The sequence below is a fragment of the Thermobia domestica genome, chromosome 6 (genome assembly GCF_964235325.1).
Source record: "Thermobia domestica chromosome 6, izTheDome1.hap1.1, whole genome shotgun sequence".
In the NCBI taxonomy this organism is placed as follows: Eukaryota; Metazoa; Arthropoda; class Insecta; order Zygentoma; family Lepismatidae; genus Thermobia; species Thermobia domestica.
Window position 1 is genome coordinate 9281381 of NC_137459.1, and position 23948 is coordinate 9305328.

General features: G+C 35.8%; 1 protein-coding gene across 10 annotated transcripts in view; it reads right to left on the reverse strand.

Annotated features, from left to right (window-relative positions):
• p120ctn (adherens junction protein p120) overlaps positions 1-23948 on the reverse strand; it is a 360526-nt gene that overhangs the window by 40890 nt on the left and 295688 nt on the right. For all 10 annotated transcript variants that reach the window (XM_081761305.1, XM_081761309.1, XM_081761302.1 and 7 more), the window contains 4 exons: positions 23138-23357; positions 21713-21866; positions 17484-17623; positions 6952-7190 (listed from right to left, as the gene is read on the reverse strand). In XM_081761305.1, the coding sequence (XP_081617431.1) occupies positions 6952-7190; positions 17484-17623; positions 21713-21866; positions 23138-23357 (753 nt within the window). The remainder of the gene's footprint in view (positions 1-6951; positions 7191-17483; positions 17624-21712; positions 21867-23137; positions 23358-23948) is intronic.

Genomic DNA, 23948 nt, shown 5'->3' on the forward strand with positions numbered 1-23948 from the left:
GAAACTCATCTCTGATGTAAACATTGTCATGCAAAATTTGGTCTATCTAGTTTCAATAGTCTTCACGAACACTGGTTTCAAAGAAATGCGGACGTGGAAACATAAAAGAGTTTCGCTCACTCAGCTCAAATTTCCCATAATAATAAGTATATTTAACAAAAGTTATTTTAATTTCGCGTTATATTTTTGCTTTGTAGTTAAACAACGTCACCAAAACTTGGTACTACACAAGGTTTTGGCTTTAGATTGTTGCACTAACTTAATGCTTTTAACCAAACTAACCTCTACGCAGTTAGCCCATTAAAGACATTTTCCTTATGAAATGAAATCCGTAAGTGTAACGTCCCATGGTTATGCCGGCTAGGCTACAGGAGACGGTGATGAGAAATGAATGAAATGGTGGAATGAAGAAAGTGGGAGGAAACGGGAGAACCTTCAGAAAACCCACGCACACGGTGTTTGTTCACCACATAGTTCAATTGGCGTCACCTGGTATAAAACTAAGAACCTCATGCACCAGAAGTGAACGCTCTACAACTGAGTCACATCGGCACCTGACATTTTCTTATGAAATGATACACTTTCGAACTAACTTGCCAAAAAATATTTTAATGTTCGTCTTACAATCGATAGTTAGCTTCTCCTTCATAAAATCTCGCCTGTTTCAAAAGAACACTTTTCCTTTAAATAGCTTACCAGCACCATTTCTCTTTTTAAAGACATGAAAGCACGAAGAACGTGTAAAGTTATCATCATCTTCCTTAATCTAATTCTCTATTATTTCATACAAGGCTATACATATTGTTGGATGTTCAGTCGTAAGTCAGTTTCCGTTAAATTGCAGGATGTTATGCAAAAACATATTATTCCTTAAGATTTTTAAATATGTGACGAACATAGGTACTCATAGACAAAGAGGAGGAGATTTTAAAATAAGTAACATATTACATATTATCATCCCCAAATTTCATTTTACAGACGAGTGTCAAAATAAGAATGAGGAAACAAGCAGCCGAGAACATTAACTTGTTCAGGAGCGGTTTAGGTCTCACTATTTCGCAAATGTTCGTTGCTAACGAACGCTGATGTGATACTTTATTTATTTATTTATTTATTCACAAAGTTTCATACAGCACTAAGCTAATTAGCTGAAACTATACAACATAAAGACAAAGCGATAACAAAAGAGAGTGGTAGAATACAGAACCAAGGTTCATTTCTCAATATAGAAGGTTCTCATCAGTTGAGTTCTAAAGTTTCTCTCAGAGGTAAAAATGTTACATCCTGTTTTCAGTGTATTATAGTCGTGCGCTAGTCTGTAAAACAAGGAGCGCTGTACAATTGAGAACCTAGGTGTCTCATAAGTTAGCAAACTGAGAGAGTGAGTTCGCCGCCGAGGAACGCGAAAGTTAATCCACGATAATAGTTTCAGAATCAATTTTGCCATTGATGATATTATACAGAAGGTAAAGTAAATCAGCTCCGCGGCATCTTTTTGTCTGGGAGTCATTAAAAACAATTAGTTCTTGTTTCGGGTAATTAAGTAACTGAAGAATTCTAAATCTAACAATGCAAGAAAGAAGTTTAATTCAGAGTCGTGATAGATTAATAGGTATTGCCGTATTCCATACAGGGAAACAACATTCAATAATCGGATGAGTAAAAGCCTTATAGAACATCGTAAGGGCAGGGAGACTTTCAGGAAAGACAGTTGCACGATAGAAACGAAAAGTTGTCAACTTTGGTGCCAATTAGATTTTGATGATGCAGCTTTCGGACTATAAGATACCATGATTTTTTACCATTAAGAATAACGATATTATGCAAACAAGAGAACAGTACTGCAGGTAAGTTATACAGGGTGTTTCAAAAGGCCCTTACCACCCCTTTTAAAATCCGTACGGATGTATTTATATTGAGCTTGATGTGAGAAATATTCAATAGGGCTAGAGGCAAACCTTTTGGATAATGATTCGCGGACGGCCTCCATCTTGAACTTTTTATTTCAAACAATAGGTGGGTCATGTAATGCATGACCTTAGGCTAGAATTTGCTCAGGATGTCAAATCTGAAATCAGATTTTATGTATCATTATTTGGTGAGAAGTTATTTCTCTTTATTTAGTGATTACTACTCTTTTTGCAGGTGATGAACCATGCCGTTAACAACTGAGCAACGCATCCAGATCGTCAAACTGTGGGGTGCGAGAAGTGTCCGTGCAGCAGCAGCCAATTTCAATCAGCGTCATACACAACGTCACCCTGTGTCACATGTTGCAGTAGCTCAGTTATTAACCAAATTTGAGGAGACAGGCACGGTCGTGGACAGACCGCGTAGTGGACAACCGCAGACAGCAACGGACGAGGCAACAGCTACGGCAGTGCTGGACTACTCCTTGATGTCATCATAGCGGAGGACACGTCGTCTCTCCATGTAAAGTGATGTGATTCCCAGTTTAGAGTACAGGGTTCTACAGGGACACAAGTGGCATTTGTATGACTGCCTGTGAGCAAATTTCCCCAGCTGTCCTGCTCCGTTTTCATAGGGATTGGGAGAGGCGTCTGCACACATGCATTGTCCAGCACGGAGCACATGTGGAGCACATTATGTAACAGGTTAACATCAACTGTCGTTGTCCATAACTTCTCACCAAATAAAGATACACGAAATCTGATTTCAGGTTTGACGTCCTGAGCAAATTCCAGTCTGAGGTTATGTATCACATGACCTACTTATCGTTTGAAATATAAAAAAAAAAAAAAAAAAATCAAATTTAAGATTTCGGCCGTCCGCGAACCATCATCCAAAAGGTTTGCCCCTAACCCTATTGTATATTTTCTACATCAATATAAATACATCCGTACGGATTTGAAAAGGGGTGGTAAGGGACTTTTGAAACACCCTGTATATTTAACATTGAAGATAACTTCAAAAAGACAGTGGAAGGAAAAGAAAACAAATGTAATCTCTAATATCCCAGGCTAAAGGAGACTGACGATTGATTTAAGTGAATGAATTGGTGGAGTGAGAACAGACGCGATGTCACAAATTCACGTAGTAGGGATCAAACCAGGAATTACAGGAAAAGAAATGATATGACAGAAAAATTATTGATAGTTCCTTCCTGATTAATAATAATAATAATAATAATAATAATAATAATAATAATGAATACGTGTGTATACACGAAATTTAAGATGTTTTCTGGAAATTCAGCAGACTGCTTCTCATGTGATGATATTTTCTAAGATGTAACTTCACACGGAAACAATTAGAAGGTAGATAGATAAGAATGAAAAACACAAAGGCTTCAACGGAAATTAGTTCTTCCAAAACTAGGGAAAATAGGAATATACAACATGTACAAGAAAACAAATACATATAACTCCAGTTACATATTTAAAACTCCTTAAGGTAACAAAACAAACATCACTTGAATTTCCTAATAATAGCACGCTTTCCAATTCGCTTGGCACAATTAACATAAATTAGCACAAATAAACTCAATAAGTTTAAACTTGCTTTTTACAAGAATTATTATAAAGGGCAGAAAAAGTGCACAGCATTTCGGAATAACCAACAATTACACTTTTTTTTTTTTTTTTTTTTACTTCCTTAGTTTCTTGAAATACCAGATGATTAAAAAAAAAAGTCTTTATGGTGCTGTAAACATTGATTTATACCACGATACCTGATATTATAAACAATGAAAAAAATGTAAAAATAGATCCACTTAAACTAAACTAGCTCCACAAAATCACAAAAAGTTTTACTACTTTAGGTTCAGAGAGTAGAAGAATTATCTATGGGAGAATATAATACTTACCAAACTGCAACTCCTTTTGTCAATGTAATAATCAGCTAATATTTTACACAATTCTTCTGTATTAAAACATTTGTGAAGTATTCCATCAAATATCACTGGTATAAGAAATTACTTTTTCACCATTGTAGACTGCTTACAGAGGACCATGAAGTACCTTGGGTATTTCCACTTGCATAACTGCTGGCATATAAACAAATCAATTTATTTGTTGATCACTTAATGAATAGTTCAATTCTTTGTCTTTCCCATGCTCATTGGGTCTGTCTGTCTGTCTAGAATAGACTGTTGCAGTTGTTTGCTTTCGATTTGATCAAAAAACACATTTTTTGAAATAGTCGCCGAATTCAGTCACTTCATTAAGTAATTTAATAGTTGAATTAAACTGTTATCATTTGTTTCCTACATAAGTGTAAAGTTTCTAATTATTCTAGTTTTCAGAACTTAATACTTTTCTGTTAATCTTGGTGATGAATATTTTCATCATATCATTCATGTACATTGTAACATGTCATTTTTCACCACATATTTCTTATTTATTTATTTCACTGAAGAGTAACATTCATTATTAAACTTTTGTGATCTCCATCAACTATAATAGCTAAGTTTATCATATTAAATAATTTTGAAATCAAACTGTTCTGATTCTTAAATGTTTATCTATAATCTTATCTTTATTATTATTATTATTACTGTACAGCATTTCAAATGGTATCGTATGATTACTGTTTGTAAAATCAATGTTTATACAAAAATTGTCATCTTGAAACTTTAAATGTGTAAATAAAATTGTTTCAAATTCAAGTGTGCATTTCCTTTTATGTGCTTTTTCTTCTTTTCTTTGTTTTCCAAACAAAACTTTGAAATTCTATTCAAGAAAAAAATATATTAAAATGTGAAGAGATTTATGAAAATACTGTGTATTCTTTGCAGATTTACTGAAATTGGCGATCTAAAATCACTCACAGTATTTTCTTTTAAGCTTTTGTATCTTCTGAAATTGAATATTGCTCACCGATATGTAATATGGCTTGTGCTTCAAACTTATCCCGTTTTAATTCTGTCCTTGACTTTTTTCTTGCCATTGTAAACAAAGAGTTCCTTCAGTGCGTAGTCTTAATAAAACACAGCTCCTAAACAATTTTAATATTCAGACTCCACTTTTTCGACGCATTGTAGCAGACTTGCTGCTTCTCCATAAAGTTTTCAATGGAAAAATTAATTCCGAATCTGTTCTCAACTTTCGTGTGCCTTCTCGCTTTGCTCGCAGTCATAAGTTACTAACATATGTAACACTCGGACTAGCAGTTATAAAACATTCTTTATACTTTAGGCTGGCATCATTGTATAATAGTTTATCGTGACATGTTGATATGTCTGACTCTGAAAATCATTTTAGAAACAAACTAAAACTCTTTGTAAATATGGTTTCATTTTATATATATGGTGATGGTAGTAGTTGTTTTTTATGCACTTTGTTACATTGTTTCAGTGTAAAATGGACTAACATCTGTGTCCAAATCATTTATTAATAAATAAATGTATCACAACATAATGCATATACGAAGCACAACGTTGTTTTACTGCAGTTTTGAATTACTTAGTTTTATTTCAAGTAAATTTGTTGTGTCCTTGCGTTGTGGCTGAGTGCTTTGGCATTTCTCGAAAGTTATTGACAATTCTTATTCATTTTCGTATTCTCCATGGCTTATTTCGGCACACTAGTGTATCCATGCTTTATTTCAGCACATCGTTGTTTTGCAAACTAGAACTTTTACTGGCACAATGACAGTACATAATCTACACTGACGTTCAAACTTGTTAATTTTTAAAAATTCATATGATGATACTAGTCCTTGATATTTGATTTTTTTTTAACTGAATGTATTTGTGTCCCTTAAACTTCAACGTTAAAACACACCAATCAGTTTTAGAACGTTGTTTTCGATTGTCAATTTTAAGTTTTGGTATGAACAGAATTTAATTTCATGTTATATTATCACTGTTAATTCCTTGCTTTCTCAATTATTGTACTATGAATTAGGAACTCTGCTTATTTCTCTACATTTAGACTGACTTGTAGGAAAATGCACTGCATGTGTATGAACAAATTTAATTCGTATTTTTAAATGTTTCGTATAGCATGGATAATGGCTTTCAAACACTATAGTTTTTCATTGATTGTTATTCTTTTTTTTTTCTTCTGTCTTCATAATACTGTCAATTATGTATGCTATATTATTTTGATTTCCTTTTCCATGTTTTGTTTTCTAAGTTTGTTTTAAGTTTCTTATCCAAATGAAAGTGATTTTGCTAAATCTTAAATTCAATGTAAAACAACTTACACTGTATGGATCACTGATATAAGAAAGAAATTATTTTAATATTAATAAAAAACAGTTTGCACTTCCTTATTGTTCCTTTTTCTACCAAAAATTAAAAAAAAAATGTTTGAGTCTACTGGTAAATAAGGTATTTTTGGTATCCATGGTACAAATGAAAGATTTGGTACTTAATCCGCTGCTCTTCCATGGTTTTCTTCATGCTTTATAAATTAATCTGTTAAATTCTGCTAATAATTGTTCTCCTTACAAATACATTTTTTAAAAGTAATGTATACTATTTTTGCAGTTGAAAATTTACGTTATGCCTTGTGTTGCTTTGTCTATTTTCATTGCACTTACTGAAAAACTATGTCCAAATTTTTATCTAAATAATAAATTATGAGTAATAAAAAGTTAAAATAACATACATGTTATTGAAAGTTTTAGTAACACTTCATTCCAGTCACCATATTTTGATTCTTTATTCAATCAACTAATGACGTTTGTCACATGCAAAAATTTCCGTCTTTGTTTAGTCCTGCGAGTGTTCTCCTGTGAAAGTCGCTTTTGGGCAAAATGGGTCAGAGAATGTCCCACCCCTTCCCCCTGTACCACTTCTACAACCACAACTATTTGTTGGCTTCCTTCAACAATGCTGCTGCACTTTTTCAAACCCTGGTTTAACAATACCTCACATGTGAATCAAAAGTCTACTCAATGTTGCAATGTTAGTTACCAAGTTGTAACAATCATAATAAAAGAGTACGAAGAATCTAGTAGCACCAGATGGGAAGCAGACTGTACCTTTGGGTTGAGCTCCGGCCCTGCTTTGCGTAGGAAGAGGGTGCTTATCATAGTTCGGATCTTCTACTTCCTGACATCTATAGGATAAATTTCGTAATATGCATACACAATTTTCTACACTTTTGTTGCCAATATTCGATTTTTCAATAGCTGATCTAACTACATAAAGAAGAGAGTCCACTAATCCTTCACACTCTCGCAGCTTCTTCCTCGCATACTCCCCAGCCGAACTCACGTTCCTGGAAACAAAACGACAAAACATTACTCAAAATTTATTGGAGGATTTCACATTTATTTATATCAATAATGACAGTTTAAAATAACAAAGAACTAGCTCGTTTTAAAATAACAAAGAACTTTTCTTTCCTCAATAATTTACTGACATGAAAAGGTAATTTATTTGAGCGAGTTTAGCGTATTGACTAGCTCTCTTGTTTTGTATGTACTATGCTTTTACTACGTCCCAATTATATTTAGAAATTTGTGTATAGCTTGGGAACCGTAAACTTTCACAATGTAAGATTTCATATGTCTTTATAGCATGTCATGATCTACAACCATACTAAATTGGATCCGATCGAATGATTTAAATACATATGAATTTTTGTTTACGAAAATATGACGCAAAATTTGACCGCCCGTAACTCGGGAACCTCTCAAGCTTCGGAGTACTACGAGCAACTTGAATACGGCTGTTTACATAATATATCAATCTTTGGGTTAAATCAATTTTTATGACTAGTTAGAGAAAGTACAGAGAGAAGACAACAAAGGGTCTTTCCTAGTAAGATAGTGAAATCAGCCCTTGATCCAAAACGTTTGTTTTCAGTTTTATTTCTTTTTGACAATGTTGCCATCACTTTCAGGCCCCGAAAAAAATATATGTTGTACCTAAGGGTATAACAAATTTTTAACCCAAAATCAGCGACGTGTCCCCCCAAAATTTTTTCCTACAATTTTTTTGAAATTTTCAAAACGCAAAAAAGATACGCATCGATGATTTTGAAAAAAAAATTACACATTTACATCTAGATAGTATCTACAATTTGTGAAACTTTCAAAATTTTTCGACCACCCCCACCAAAATTTATAAATATTCAATTTTGAGCAGGTATGATACGATAATTCGGTAAGGGGAGGGGGTCAAATTTTTTTGAGGTAGTTTTAGGTCAAGGATAACCTTTTGGGTCAATAGCGACCCAATTTGGATCAAGGACCGATTTCACTATCTTACTAGCAAAGACCCTTTACATTATACTGGGCTTGAGACTTTTCCGCACCAGTTGGTGTTAGTATCCCAAATCTGAGGGTATAAAAGTAGCAGCAGGTTAGGTCCAACGTCATGTAACAGCTGAAATCTTTGAGTTTAATGTTCCACGCCAGTTAGACTAAGGAAGACAGATGAAGGCAAGTAAATGATGGAGAAATTGATGGAATGAAAATGTGGAGTAACCCGAGAAAACCCACGGAAATAATATGGTCCACCACAAACTAACCTGGTCGGGGATCGAATCAGGGACCCCACGTACCAGAGGTAAGAGCCGCCGTGTCCCCATTTGACAGCTGACAGTTGAAGCTTGAACATATGCAAAAAGATATCGTTATTCTTTTAACAGGTATTGCGCAGTGAAGATGGGAGAACATTCCGCAAAACTTTGCTACATTTTACAAATTTATTTCGGTAAAGGCACAAATGCCGCGGAGAACCATGAATAAATTTGAGCTGTTTATAGACACGATGCTTACCAAAAGCAACAACAAAAAGATGGTTCAATCTCTTTCCTTCTAGAAATTTAGATGTCCGAGATACTCCTCGCTGTAATGACCAAATCACAGCTTAAGTAGACGTCATTTTCGCAAAAGTCGAGTAAAACTTTCATGACCTAAATATCCATTACCCAATCAGTGTTAAAATCATCTGAAGAAAGCTGGCTACAAAAAGAAACTCGGTGTTTGGGTGCCACATAATTCACTTAAAATCATTTACTCGATCTAATTTCTATCTGCGAATCTCTAGTGAAACGTAACCAACATGAAATATTTCTAAAGTGGTTAATCACAAGTAATGAAGATTGGATAACCTGCGACAACAATGTGGGAAGCAGATAGTGGTTGAAGTGGGAAGCTCTACAGTTTGTGGTAAAGCCCACCCCGACGCCCAAGAAGGTTATGCTGTGCATTTAGTGGGATTGGAAGGGCATCGTGCATCAGAAACTGATGGCGTTGAGCAGAACGATCGACTTGGACCTGTACTGTCGACAACAGTGAAAACTGGTCGACAGAAAGGGTGTCATATACCATGTTGACACCGTCCACACCGCATACATTTTTAAGTACCCGTCACTAATGGAGACAACTTCACACGAAGGTTTTAATGCATCCACCGTACAACCCGGACCTGGTATTATCAGACTCATTGTTTTTGGTCTCTACAAAATTCCCAGCACAAACTGACACATTCACAAAACAATCTTCGAAACCATCTGTGATATTATTATTATTATTGTATTTTTAAAGAGAGACCAAGGAAAAATGACAGGTCATCGAACAAAATGCCGCATATTTCATAATGTTTTTAAACCTCATTAAATGTATTCTCAATTTTGACCTCCAAAGCTCTATATATATTTTAGACAACCTAATAATAAGTCTGATCAAACGGGAGGAGAAAGCAGGTAAAAACAGACCTCTACTGTAAAGTAACTACAGTTTAGTAAGATAAAAGTAAACTCCAAATGTCGAAAGGATTTTTCGAAGTGAATTTATAAATTAGGACCACCAATGAGGCTACTAAATTCTTTAAATCTGATTTCTTACATTACGAAGAGAAGTTCGAACAAGACCATCTCGGTATGCGTACATTAACTAACTAACTCTATGGCCTATGGAACCCGGAGGTTCAATGCCACGTTCACAAAAGCTCTCCACTGACTTCTATCCTTAGCTAATTGCATCCAGTTTCTACTTTGTATTCCAATCTCTGCGAGATCCATCTTAATATTGTCCTCCCATCTGCGCCTAGGTCTTCCTAATGGTCGTTTTCCGATTGGTCTTCCTGTCAAGACTTTGAAAGCGTTTCTACTTTCTTCCATTCTAGCTACATGACCCGCCCACCTGAGCCTCCTAGACTTCACGACCCTAACAATGTTGGGTAAACCATATAAATTATGTAGTTCCTCGTTATGAAGTTTCCGCCATTCCCCATTCCCGTTCCTCTTGGGTCCGAATATTCGTCTCAGGATCTTGTTCTCAAATACTTTCAGTCTATGTTCTTCCCTCGGAGTAAGTGACCATGTTTCGCAGCCATACAAAACAACAGGCATGATTACCGTTTTGTATATTTTAAGCTTCACATTTCTCGACAGAATTCGCGACGACAAGAGATTTTGAACCGAATAGTAACACGAATTCCCTGCTTTTAGTCGACATTTAATTTCTCCGTGAGTATGATTTTCCTCTGTTAATATTGATCCTAGGTATTTGAAACTATCCACTTTATCAAAAGTATAATTTAATATTTTAACGCATCCATAATTTGCTGTATTCCGGTCCCGACACACTTCCATGTATTTAGTTTTCTCTGCATTTACTTCTAAACCCATGTCCCTACAAGCGTTTAGTAAGATCTCTGCATTTCTTTCTATTGTTCTCCTATCACCACCTATTAAATTTACGTCATCAGCATATGCCATAACTTGGTGAATACCGTACAACTGTAGGCCCTCGTTGCTATCTTTGATTTTCCTTATAGCGTATTCCAGAACGAAGTTAAATAATAATGGCGACAACGCATCTCCTTGTTTCAGGCCATTTTCGACGTGCAAGGTCGTGGACAAAAATCTTCCTACCCGGACTTTACTTTCGGAATCATTTAAACATATCTTAATTAATCTAATTAGCTTTCTCGGTATTCCAAGTTCTGTAAGAACGTTGTATAATGCTTCTCTCCTAACCGAGTCGTACGCCTTTCTAAAATCAATAAATAGTTTATGTACCGGGGTATTGTATTCCCACTTTTTTTCGAGTATTTGGCGAATGGTAAATATTTGGTCGATAGTTGATCGACTCCGTCTAAATCCGCATTGATAATCTCCAATAATTTCATCTGCGTATGGGGTCAGTCTTGCTAATAGAATATTTGAAAGAATTTTATAGGATGTTGACAGAAGAGAGATGCCTCGATAATTATTACAGTCAGTTTTGTCGCCTTTCTTGTGAATTGGAACAATGATTGATTCTTTCCACTCTTGTGGCAATTCTTCCTTGTTCCAGATAAGGAGAATGAGTTTGTGTATCTTGTTCCACAATTTCTCGCCTCCAGCTAAAATTAACTCAGCCGGAATTTCATCTACACCCGGAGATTTGTGTTTCTTTAATTTCTTTATAGCAGTTTTTACTTCTATTCGGTTGGGTTCTGGAATATACGGTTCTGCGGTGTGTATCTCCATTTCTCCACGCACACTAGTTTTCGTTCTCGTGTTAAGCAAATCGTCAAAGAAATCTTTCCATCTATTTAAGATGCTATCCGTGTCAGTGAGAACTGTACCGTCAGATTTCTTTAATATATAAGCACGAGGCTGATAGCCTTTCTTAAATTCGTTGATTCCCTTATACATGTCCCGGATGTTTTATATTTACTATTATCTTCAAGTTCCTTAATTTTAGCTTTCAGAAAATCGCGTTTCTTTGTTCTAAAAGTTTTGGAAGTTTCCCGCCTGATATGTGCGAAATTTTGTGTGATTATTTCATTCGGATTTTGTAGGCAGCGTAATTTTGCGTTTTCTCTTCTCTGCTAGTTTTATGCATTCCTGGTCGAACCATGGTTTGTTCCTACGTATTTCCGCGTGTCCCAATTTTTCTTCTGCTGAAATTTTAATGCTATCTCTAATTTCAATCCAGGTATTCTCAACACTAGTGCACTCCGAATCTTCTAAAGCCGAGAATCTATTCGAAACTTCAATCTGGTATTTCTCTCTTACTTGGCTCTCTTCTAATTTCTTTAAATTGAATCTCTCCGTTTTCGGACAATGAATATTACCTTTATTCAACGATAACCTCTCTCGTATTATCGCTGCTACCAGGTAGTGGTCGGTGTCACAATCAGCCCCTCTAAACGACCGGACATCAATTATGCTAGATTGCCTTCTTCTATCTACTAAAACGTGATCAATTTGATTATGTGTTTTCCCGTCTGGTGATGTCCAAGTATATTTATGAATGTCGCGATGTGGGAATTTTGTACTCTTCACGATTAGGTTTTTGGATGATGCAAAATTTACGAGCCTAACACCGTTGTCATTACTTTCTTATGCAGACTTTCGTTCCCTATAATCGGTTTGAAAATATCCTCTCGTCCTACCTTCACATTGAAATCCCCTAATAGAATTTTCATATGGTATCGCGGGAGTTGGTCAAATATCCGTTCCACTTCTTCGTAAAAACTGTCTTTTATATCGTCATCCTTATCTTCAGTTGGGGCATGTACATTTAAAACAATAATATCACACCACCGTCCCTTAAGAGTAATAAAAGAAAGTCTGTCATTGACAAATTCAACCCGTTTAATTGCTGGTAATATACGTTTATGAATGAAAAACCCTGTTCCTAACTGGTGATTTTTGTTTCCTTCCCCGTAAAAGAACGTAAAATTTCCGGAATTCTCAGATCCATTTCCTTCCCACCTAACTTCCTGAACTCCTACTGAAAATGAAATACAATATGCTTACATACTTTTCGTCCCCCACAAAAATACTTCAATAAATGACTTTAGATCAACTCGAGTTTTTCTATTTCAAGTGTGCCCTCGGAAAATATGTGAAATATTCTTCGGCCCCACCCCCGCAACCCTCTTACGGAGAAAACCTTACATTTGCTTAGGGAAAAGAAATGAATGACGTCAGCTGTGTTGCCAATTTGTCATTCAGTCGTTTGGTCTTGACGAGTGAAGATTATAGGCTACTTACAATGGCTAACAAGACAGTGCACAGCGAAGTTTGTAAAATAGTTTATTATGGCAACTTCCGCATCCAACAATTAGAAACATTTCGGCTGAAGCAACTTATCCCTCTTCTTTCGAGGAAGGTACGGCAAAACATACATCGACAGCAGCCCCAGCAAGGGCACAGTTGAAATGGAAAGGCTCTAGTAATGTCATGTGCAATAAAATAAATAAATAAACAAATAAATAAAAATAAGCGAAGGGATGTCCTTCACATCTCAGTATGTATAAAATCTAGGATTGAATTACAACCAGAAGAAGTAGCGTTAATTGCAGTCTCCAAACACACACAAACCAAGTTTCATCAAAATTGGGATTTTGTGAAAATTAAAGCGCAAACAGACAAAGATGAGTTCACATCTATATGTTGGATAGTAAACACTCGCTTAAGGAAACAGTGACTCTTTCGATCTACATGTATATTACTGAAGAAGCTGCGAAAAGTTTACAGAGATTAAAGAGGAAACAATTGAGAAACCTACGAAGAATCCAGTGTGTCTCACAAAGGCGTTTACATTGTTTGCATGTTAACACCAGAGAGAACGTCAAATTGTTATTATTTGGAGCCCTCATGATCAGTGTGTGTAGCCATTAATTTTTTTCGTTTTCTTTCTTATTCAGTTGTTGTTTTTCTTTTATTTTCAGTTCAGTTGCCAGTAGCAACACAATGACTGGAAACCGTTTTCTTTGAGCAACAAAAGTGGATTTTAAAGTGTTTCTGAAAATGTGAGAACTTGAAAGTAGTACAGAGATGATATTGCACCTCCATCACGTGTAACAATTACGAAATTACTCGACAAATTTGAGAGAGAAGGAACTGTTTGCGATCTGAAGAAGGGACGATGTGGCAGGAGAAAATCAGCAGCGAACGAAAAGAGAAGGTGGAACTAGTGTTGAAAATATTCACAAGATACCCTCGGAAGTCCATACGGCAAGCTTTGCATGAATCACATGTGTAAGAAATCAAGTGTTTACTGCATTTTAAAGCAAGCAAAATGGAAACCTTATATTTTCAGGTTGCTTCACGCAATCAATGAGGACGATCCTGATAGGCGCCTCCAATTTTGTGAATAGATTTGCGATAATGAACAGTTGACTGATTTTACTGTTTGGTCTGATGAAGCGACTTTTAAATTGAATGGAACCACCAATCGCCTCAACTGTGTGTACTAGACAAGAACTAATTCCAATGTTATAGAAGAACGAGCTGTTATTCTTCTTGGGTTATCTGCGTGGTGTGATATATCTGTCAGAGGACTTGTCGGGCCATTTTTTTTTTCAAAGAACAGTGACAGGTGTAGAGTATCTTAACATACTGCAGCAAAAAATTGTGCCAGCTGTTCATCAACTGTATCTAGATGAAGATAGTTTTCTCAGCAAGATAGCGCACCGCCATATCATCATCGAGACGTTCGATAATTCCTAAATGAAACATTTGTTGAGAAGTGGATAAGCTCACAAGGAAGTATCAGGTATCCACCCATATCTCCCGATGTAACACCTTGGACTTCTTTCTGAGGAAACTCTAAAGAAGAACGTCTACGCCACAAAACGACATACGCTGATGCCATGAGAAAGGAGATTGAAACTGCCTGTAAATTAGGGTGGGCCGAAAAAATTTTTTTCAGATATTCAGGATTGAGTAGTTATCAAAAGTTGTGTATTGGTACGAAATGAAGCCATGTCAAATATGTTGATTTTAAAACAATATTTAACCGGGCCCCCGTGGCCCTAAAGTTCCTAATTTTTTGTTGAAATAAAACGATTTTAGGTAATAAGAACATTTTTCCAGACAATACTATTAATACATAAAACATGAAATACATGGTTTTAATATACGCAAGTAGCTATTGAAACCTTAACTAACTTTCATTACCATATTAACCACGAAAAACCTTTGTGTTGAGCCCAGCTCAGAACTCTCAAACTTTAAGAGAATATCACTTTTTCGCATCTGGATGCAAAATGCACAACACTGGCTTTCCGAAGGCGGCGCTTACATTGCTGAATTCAAATAAACTAGAAACAATATGACTGCGAGCCTCTCTTCCTGTATTGTCTTGCCTTCGAATTAAGGATATGATTTTGAATTACAAGCCAAAATGCAAAACGATCATTAACCCGATTAAGAAATAAGACACCTCCATTAAGAGCCAAATTAAAGAAATTTAAGAACGGTGCTCAGAAGTTATTTGATATTTTCTCTTACAAATGCTGCGATAGAGTAACCTGTAAGTGTGATAAATCAAATTAAATGCCGCATTTGGAGTAGGAGCTTATATTAGATCAGAGAAATCAGAGACAAATGACGATTGACAATGTAGATAAAGCAGAACCCCATAGACTCAAAAGAAAGCATGACACACAGATCGATTATGATGCTGCGGTACCAAATACAAGAGGGTTACAATCGTTAGCCTCAATCACGCACTTGGAACATACATTAAGTGCTTCCACGCCAAATTCAGTCGATGAAGAGTTCGCATGGAGCTATCGTTTAGAGAATAAAATCTGAAGTAAACCTAAATAAACAATACTGAGCCCTAAACAAATGAGTACCGCCAAAGATTTAACAGGTGTCTCGAATAAGTCGGCTGCTAAAATTGTATCCGCTGTTTTAGAAGATATTAATTTACTGAACAAAACTAACCAAGACAAGATAAAACCAGAATCCATAGGAAACTAGCAAAAAAAGAAAAAAGAAAGAGAAAAAAAGAAACCGTCTACAGTGTAAAGCTACTAATTTTAAGGGTCTATTTTGATGGCCGAAAATACCAAGCTATAGTTCTAATTGACAATTGCAGTAGGCAAAGCACTGAAGAATATGCGGATTATATCGACTTGATCGATTGGTCAGAAGTAATAGCAACGAAACCTCCAATTTTGGCTAACGTATCGACAGAAGAACTAACCGAAATGATTGTGGAAAAGAGGAGGTTTCACAGTTTGTCACGTTTCCCTTCCACACACAGGCTTTGGAGAGGTGTGTAAAGGTAGTAACAGAACCTTCTTCAGAAGTATGCGGTAGTGTTGCACGAGACGGTTATATTCGCGCAAAACTGGAAGCACGAAAGTATCTACCAAGCTTCGAAAATAAATCTCAATATTTTGTTCCAAGATTCAACTAAGGAGCTTTAAGTAAGAGGAAGGTGGGTGGGAAGAACTCGCTGTGTAGCCATCTCCACGTGGTGAGTTCTGGGCTGGTTTGGTGTTTTTGGTCAATTTTTCAATCTTACCTTATGTATTTGTGTCCGTACTATTATATCTACTAAACACCAATCAGACGAAGAGCTGCACATCAGATCAGAACATTTAAAATCCTGGGGTCAAGTTAAAGTATTAGGAATCTTAACCAATTTTCTATACATACTTAAAATAATGGTATATATTAAAAAAAAAATAAATAAATAACACTTTTCGGACCCGCAGGTCCTGGTGAAATATTTTTATCTGCCTCTGTTTTGGGGAAGAAACATAGCAATATACAACTTTTGCACGGTACTCAAACTTAATTTTCTGAAAACAAATATTTCAATAATATTTTCACTACTCACAACCATATTTTTTCAGGATTAACGTTCTTTCGGGTTCCCGGGGCCCGGTTAAATATATTTTTATCCGGCTCTGTTTTGGCGAGGAAACATGACATTATAAATTTTGCACGGTACTCAAACTTAACTTTCTAAAAAATAATATTTTCACTATTTACAACTATCTTTTTTTAAATAAACGTTTTTTAGGGCTCCCGGGGCCCGGTTAAATAACTTTTTTCCCGGCTCTGCTTCTGTGAAGAAACATAACATTATACAACTTTTGCACGGTACTGAAACCTAACTTTCTAAAAAAAAATTCAATATTTCACTGCTCGAAACTATTTTTAAAAAAAATAACGTTCTTTGGGGCCCCGGGGGCCCCGTTAAATATCTTTTTATCCGGCTCTATTTTGGTGAAGAAACATAACATAATATTATACAACTTTTGCATGATACTCAAACTTAACTTTCTAAAAAAAAATTCAATATTTCACTGCTCGAAACTATTTTTTAAAAAATTAACGTTCTTTGGGGCCCCCGGGGCCCGGTTAAATATCTTTTTATCCGGCTCTAGTTTGGTGAGGAAACATAATAGAACATTTTACAACTTTTGCACGGTACTCAATTTAATTTTCTAAAAAAAAAAATTTTTCGGCCGTTTTCGGCCCACCCTACTGTAAATGCATTGCAATGTAAAGCATATTACATGTCTGTCGGTCTATTTCACAGCGCTGCCGACGATGTATTGCTGCCAATGGAGGACATTTTGAACATATTCCATATTAGAACATCATCAGCAATGTTTTGAACATCTTTCTGACTTAGAAAGAATCATATTTTGTTTAATTTGTTTCAGTTAAGTTCAAGCAGTGTAAATCTCTTTGTGGGATACCCTGTATTTTGTTTCAGTATTTTGCGTAAATGCCTTAACGAGGCTTGATTGGAACACGACAGCTGTAATCTTAGACGATACGTAATTGTACAAATACATATGTACTTACCTCAACACTCCTGAAGCATTCCTAAACACTGTCGACCAACATGTTTCTCCAGGTGAAGTAGGATCCCAACCAGAACGGGGAATAATTATGTGGTTTACTATTACCGCTAATCCATCATCAATTATGGATTTCTTAAGATCCTAAAAAAAAAGGAAAGGAAAAGAAAAATAGATTAGTATAATCCAGTTATGATAGTAGAAACACATTTTTGTTATTATTATTATTTATTAAAAAACCATTCTGGAAGCACAGAAGAATATATTTTAATTCAACGATCTACATTCATCTTAGCAGGCAACACTAAATTTAAATCTTCGTGAAACAATCATCATTTTTGCTTTCTCATTACGGAAGTGAATCAGAAGGTGTGTGCTCCCATTCCTTAAATGATGTCATGTTGCAGATGTTTATGAAAACATGAACATAATTATAACAGAAGTTTTCGGAAAATTTTGAAGAAAACTCACTCTATCCTTCGTGGATCCTTTAGGGAGAAATTACATATGTCGTATTGTTAACGAAATCGCCTGAAGCTTATTTGAGAAAACTGACTAAAATAACTAGTTTATTTGGATCTTTTTCTTGAGAAATCACTTAAGACGCGCTCTAGGGTTGTTACTGAAACATGTATTTCACAAATACTGACTAAAATGTCCCTCTAGCTAAAGCTGAAATTAAACGGCATCTGGACTGCCACAATTAACTTAGTGAAACCAAAAACGATTGATTCGACGCTAATATCACACTTTTTCGATTATTTTATATACCAACTTCAGACGTGCTGATCCAGGCTGAACTTGGACTTCTGCAGCATCGGGAGTGTCACATTTCACCTCAACGACCCCGAAAACTATGGTTTCAACCATTAATATCCATCATTTTTATAATTATTGTTATAAGGCACCTCTCTCAAATCTCACTCTCCTAGGAGTGCTAGGTGGGTTTACCCCCAGTGGCAGCTAGACCTGGACTTAAAGGCACAGGAACTGTTATCAACAGGGACTCGAAAACTATAGATTCGACGCTTATATCTGTTGTTTTTGATTATTTTTACATGTCACCATTTCAGCTCCTTGGATACACTGGGGAACTGGAATTGGACATAAACGGCATCGAGAGTGTCCCAATTCACCTCGGCGACCAAACACTATGAATTCGACGGTCATTTTCGATTATTTTCATATGCCATCTCCTCCCACTCCCCCTGTGTGTGCCAGACGATCTTACTCATACAATATTGTTTTTCATACTGTAGGTGATGGTTGTACCAAGTTTGATTGAAATTGCTCCAAGCGTTCAGAGTTATGCCGGAACATGCACTCATCCATCCACCCTTCCATGTATATATGCATATGTCTCCATGCCCTCTTTAAAACATGAATTTTCAGAAACCCCGGGACAAGAATTCGCTTGTGTTAAATGAAAAATTTGTATACGAAGTTTCATCTTCCAATCTTGACAAGATCGTGAGATACTAAATTTTTCGCATAAATCTTGACCGCTACTCACCTCCCCTTAAGAAATGGATTCCAGTCAAAGTAACATGATAAAAAACTAAGCTAGAAAGGGGTCAAGTCAGGTAGAAGAAATCAAAGTAAGTTCATCGGTCTAGGAGTAGTCTGGGGACAAACATCCTTACACTAGTTTTTACTTTCGAGCGACGATAGGATGGTTTTTTATTATTTTACTTTGATGGTGCAATTTTGGGAGGAGGTGGGAGGTGAGTAGTGGTCAAGATTTATGCGAAAAATTTAGTATCTCACGATCTTGTCAAGATTGGAAGATGAAACTTCGTATACAAATTTTTCATTTAACACAAAATGAATTTAGGGGAGAGGGGAAGATACATAAAAAAACATCAAAATTGACCGATATTAGTGCCAAATCCATAGCTTTCGGGGTCACTGAGATGAACAGTGACACTTCCAATACCGTTTAAATGCATATTCAGTCCTTTATGTCCAAATTGAAACTTATTCTCCTCGTGCGAAGAACGGGGATTCTGCTAGTAAAGTATATAATAATACAATCACAAGGAAATCCGTCGACAATTCATTATCAAACCATGTAGAATTTTCTATTTACATGAAAACTATTCACTATTTTTTTCTAGAATACATTTTCAGTGTATAAAATGGGAAACTTGTGTTCTTCCATACTGCTATAAATAATGCTGTAAATACAAATAAATTTGAATGAGGGTATGGAGACGATTAGATGAGTGGAACAGAAATGCAATAAAGACATGCTGAAAGAAGATAATAAAGAATAATTTTGGAGATAAGTAGCCACGATGAGGATAAAATACAATTTGTTTAGACAGTTTCTTTTAGAGGCGGATAAAAAAAAAAAAAAAAAATATATCGCAGCTGATGGGAGTGGATAATTTCTATAGAGAAGTAATTGTAAAAAAAGTCATCTTCCAGAAGAGGAGGAATGATGATGTTCATGAGAAGGAAATTTCCCACATAATTATGATAAAGAAAAACTATACGAATTTTTCATTGCAACATTACCACTATAGATGTGAATGGGATGAAAATCAGATTGAGAAGGTGCAACTGGACAAAATATCAAACCCGGATCTTTGACTTAACCCTTTTGTGGGCAATGGGAAGCATACTTCCCGCCAAGGGAGTCTAGGTATGCTTTTATTTGCTGCAATGGGAAACGATATTCCCATTAGTCTTTTCACTATGGAAATGGGAATTGCACTTGAGAAATGATTTTGTTTGTTTGTTTTGAGTGTGCAATGTGGAGCATAGAGAAGGTATAGTCCCATCCGTTGAAGAAAAATTCGCCCACGAAAGGGTTAAGATGATTTGGCTACTGACCAGCAGGATATCTTTGAAATGAAATCTTTAAGTTTTACGTCCCACGATTATGCCGGCTATGCTAAATGAAACGGTGATGATGAGAAATGAATGAAATGCTGGAATGAAGAAAGTGCCAGGAAACTGAGAATCCCGAGAAAACCCATGCACATGCTGTTTGTCCACCACAAAGCTCACTTGTTGCAAACTGAGATCGAAGCAGGGACCTCATACACTAAAGGTGAACTCTCCTCCACTGAGCAATCGCGGCCCCAACAAGATATCTACCCCGCTCCCTGACTAGCCACTCATTTCACTTTTGAGGTCAGTGCTTAACCAATCAGAATACACATCGTCTATTCTCTGCATGCAAGAATACCCATGTACTGGTGCTTGAATTACGTATTAAAGCTAAAAATTGAAAAATCAATCGATTAGATGTTCATTAGTAAACTTAATGGATCAGTGGCGTACGCAAGATGGGAGTTTCAGAGTTTTAACCACCTCCTTCCGCAAGATGATATAGAAAAATGAAGATTTATCGTGTAAGATATATACACACAAACACCTGAAATAATACAAACTAGGGATACAATAAAAGACAAATTCTGACCAAAGCATATATTAACTAATAAATAATAGCGTTACAGTTTCGGCAAATTAACTTTGCCTTCATCAGACATGTCATCAGACCTGTCTTTTATTGTATACAAGAAGTTCCAATGCTAAAATGAGTGGTATTCAAATTAGGAATCTTTAACCTCCTTCGCGTACTTCTACATACCCCACTGTAATGGACTGTCCAAGCACAACTTAGCTTTTGTACCGTCATGTGATTTGAATGGATCAAGAGTAGCTTAATCAGGCAGTGGACGGGTACCGTAACGGTTAGGTGATCGGCACTATAGGCTGAAGACCTGGGTTCGATTTGCGGTCCAATCGCATTTTTTCACAGTCTTACTTTATTGATTCTGCTGTATTAGTCTCTAGTTTACATTAGCAAAAGGTACAACCAAGTTTCATACAGTTTTATACTTCAAATTGTGCTATTGAAAGAGGACAGTGTGTGTTGGGAGGGTGATAAGACATAATTTTTTAAAGGAACTATCTTACAAAAGCATGAATGCTACAGTAGTATACAACTGAAATAAAGTAAATATACAAACAGTTTGCTTGTACAGTCCGCAGCACAAAACCTGCAATGAGCATGTAAGTTTATTGTAAAACGACGAAGTCTTTTGCTCCAAAATAAGTGAGCAGGGGAGGACGCCGAGGTTTCTCTGGTGTGATTCGTGCCAATTAGACGTTACGTTGATTCCCTGCGCTGTTAGGCGTAGTTTCACAATAATCTTACATGCTTGTGTTGCAGGTTTTTTGTTGTGGACTGTCACACCTAATATACAAGAAGGTACTTACTTCACATGAAGATAAATTCCAGAGTACTCCTGTAACCAGTTCTTTGACTTCAACATCTGGTGTTTTTCGTAGTAACATTATTAATGCGGGAATCCCACCAGCGTTTTTGATCGCTCGTTTATTTTCATCATTTTGTCGTCCGTACGATAGATTTCTGAAAAAAGAAGGAAAATAAGATAGTGAGATGAGACTGTTTTATTCTTTATAACGAAAGAATGGTTAAAATAACATTATTCCACTCAATCTACCAGCATATGCACCGATAAAATAGCGTAGGATTGTGAACTCTTAGTTGTGGACAAAAACGACCCGTATCAAGAATAGCTTTCCTTCAGCCCTACCTATAAATATAGAAGCTTGCCAACTTAGTAATAAAACATGGGAAAGATTTCAGAACACATTGTTCCCCTATAAGATGGTTGTACAGCTATATATAGAATTTTGTTAGTACTATTTTTTTTTTTTAATCAGTAGTAATTGAACCTAAGGAGAAAAAATAAAAACTTATGTATGTTTTCACGTAATCTGCTTACACTAAATTGACAAGTTGACAAGATACAGAGACTGGTGTCAGTCTGATACAAAAGCCGAAACCTGAAATTTGAAATTACAGGTGAGGAAGACTTGGGTTTGATTCCCGGTGGGAGCTTACGTGGTTCGGAACCCACTAAGTTGTAGATTCACGTTTCCCACAGCCTGGCTGCTGAACGAGGCACTAAACTCAAATCAAATCCAATCCAATTTCAAATATATATATATATATATATATATATATATATATATATATATATATCGGGTGATTCTAAAAATGGCGGCCACGAACAACAAAGTGCTATTCTTCAGGTAAAATTAAGCGAAAATCCTACATAATGGCATACCATCCACAGTCTTCATCCGGTATAAGGAATCAAAATTTCACTGTATGGCAAGGTCGTAGATTAACTTGGAAACATTAGCACTGGTCTACGAATCCATCAAACGGTTACATCGATTTTTATGCTAATAAGTACTGCTAGTGTCAACGTATATCAATTTTAACTACCATCTGGAAACAATCGATGTAACTATTTGACAGATTGGTACATTTTATCGTGGTTCTTGCGACGTTCCCATATAGTGCAATTCGCGTCTTTAGACAAGGACCCAAGATATACAATTATATATATTTTTCGCTTTATTTTGACTTGTAGAATAGTGCTCCGTACTCCAAGTTTAACTTTAGTCTCGAGCCAAAAGAAAATAATTTTACAACGTCACAACTTTCCTAACAGATTTTTCGTAAGGCGGAAATTTTTTTCAGAGTAAAACAGAAAAAATTGTGACGTATATATTCTAAAATATGATCTCGTACATGCAAAAGACAACAATGATTCAAATTTTCTGTACACACACACACAAAAAAAAGTTAGCATTCAGAACTCTTACCTTAAAGCTCCGCATGCATTGCGATAGACGTCTGGTACCTCATGGCTTAGTAACTTCACTAATGGTGGAATGCCACCCAATGACCGTGTTTTCTGCTTATTTGGGTCATCCATATAACACAAATGCTGCAAATAGGCAGCAGCGTTTGCTTTGATCACATTGTTAGGATTACTGAGGAACCCTATTACTTCGGTGAGATTGGGATCTCGCCATCTCATCCCTACAAATAAACACTTCAGAATCAGTACATTCTGACTGAACACTTATATTAGCTTCAGTAAAATATATTATGTGAAATCAATCGACTGAATTTATCATTATTATTTAAATGTTAAACAGTCGATAAAGCTGCAAATAAGTACACACCACATATAATTATATCTTATCTATTGTAATAAGATACACTGATTCTCATATAAGTATCTGCTATCGCGAAGTATTATTTATGGAATAACTTCCTGCAGCGCGAGTTACGTATTCAAAAGTCTGGTATACCTGAATACGTGACAAGATTGTTATTGTTAGTTGTAACTGTAGACACAAGAACAACATTGTTCAACATTTACAATATAATATAAAGCAAAGAATTTGTCATCAATTCAGTTACTAGTAACTAAATAAATAAATAAATAAACTTCAATGACATAGTGTCAACACAAAAATTACAATAATATCTTACTTTACTTAGCCAATGTAACAAAGCAAAAGAAATAGTTGAAAATTTCCTATGACGTTCATCTAGGTATCCATGGTAGACCTCATTTTGTTTCTGAATAAATCCTACACTGATATATAAAATTGCTTTTTTTTT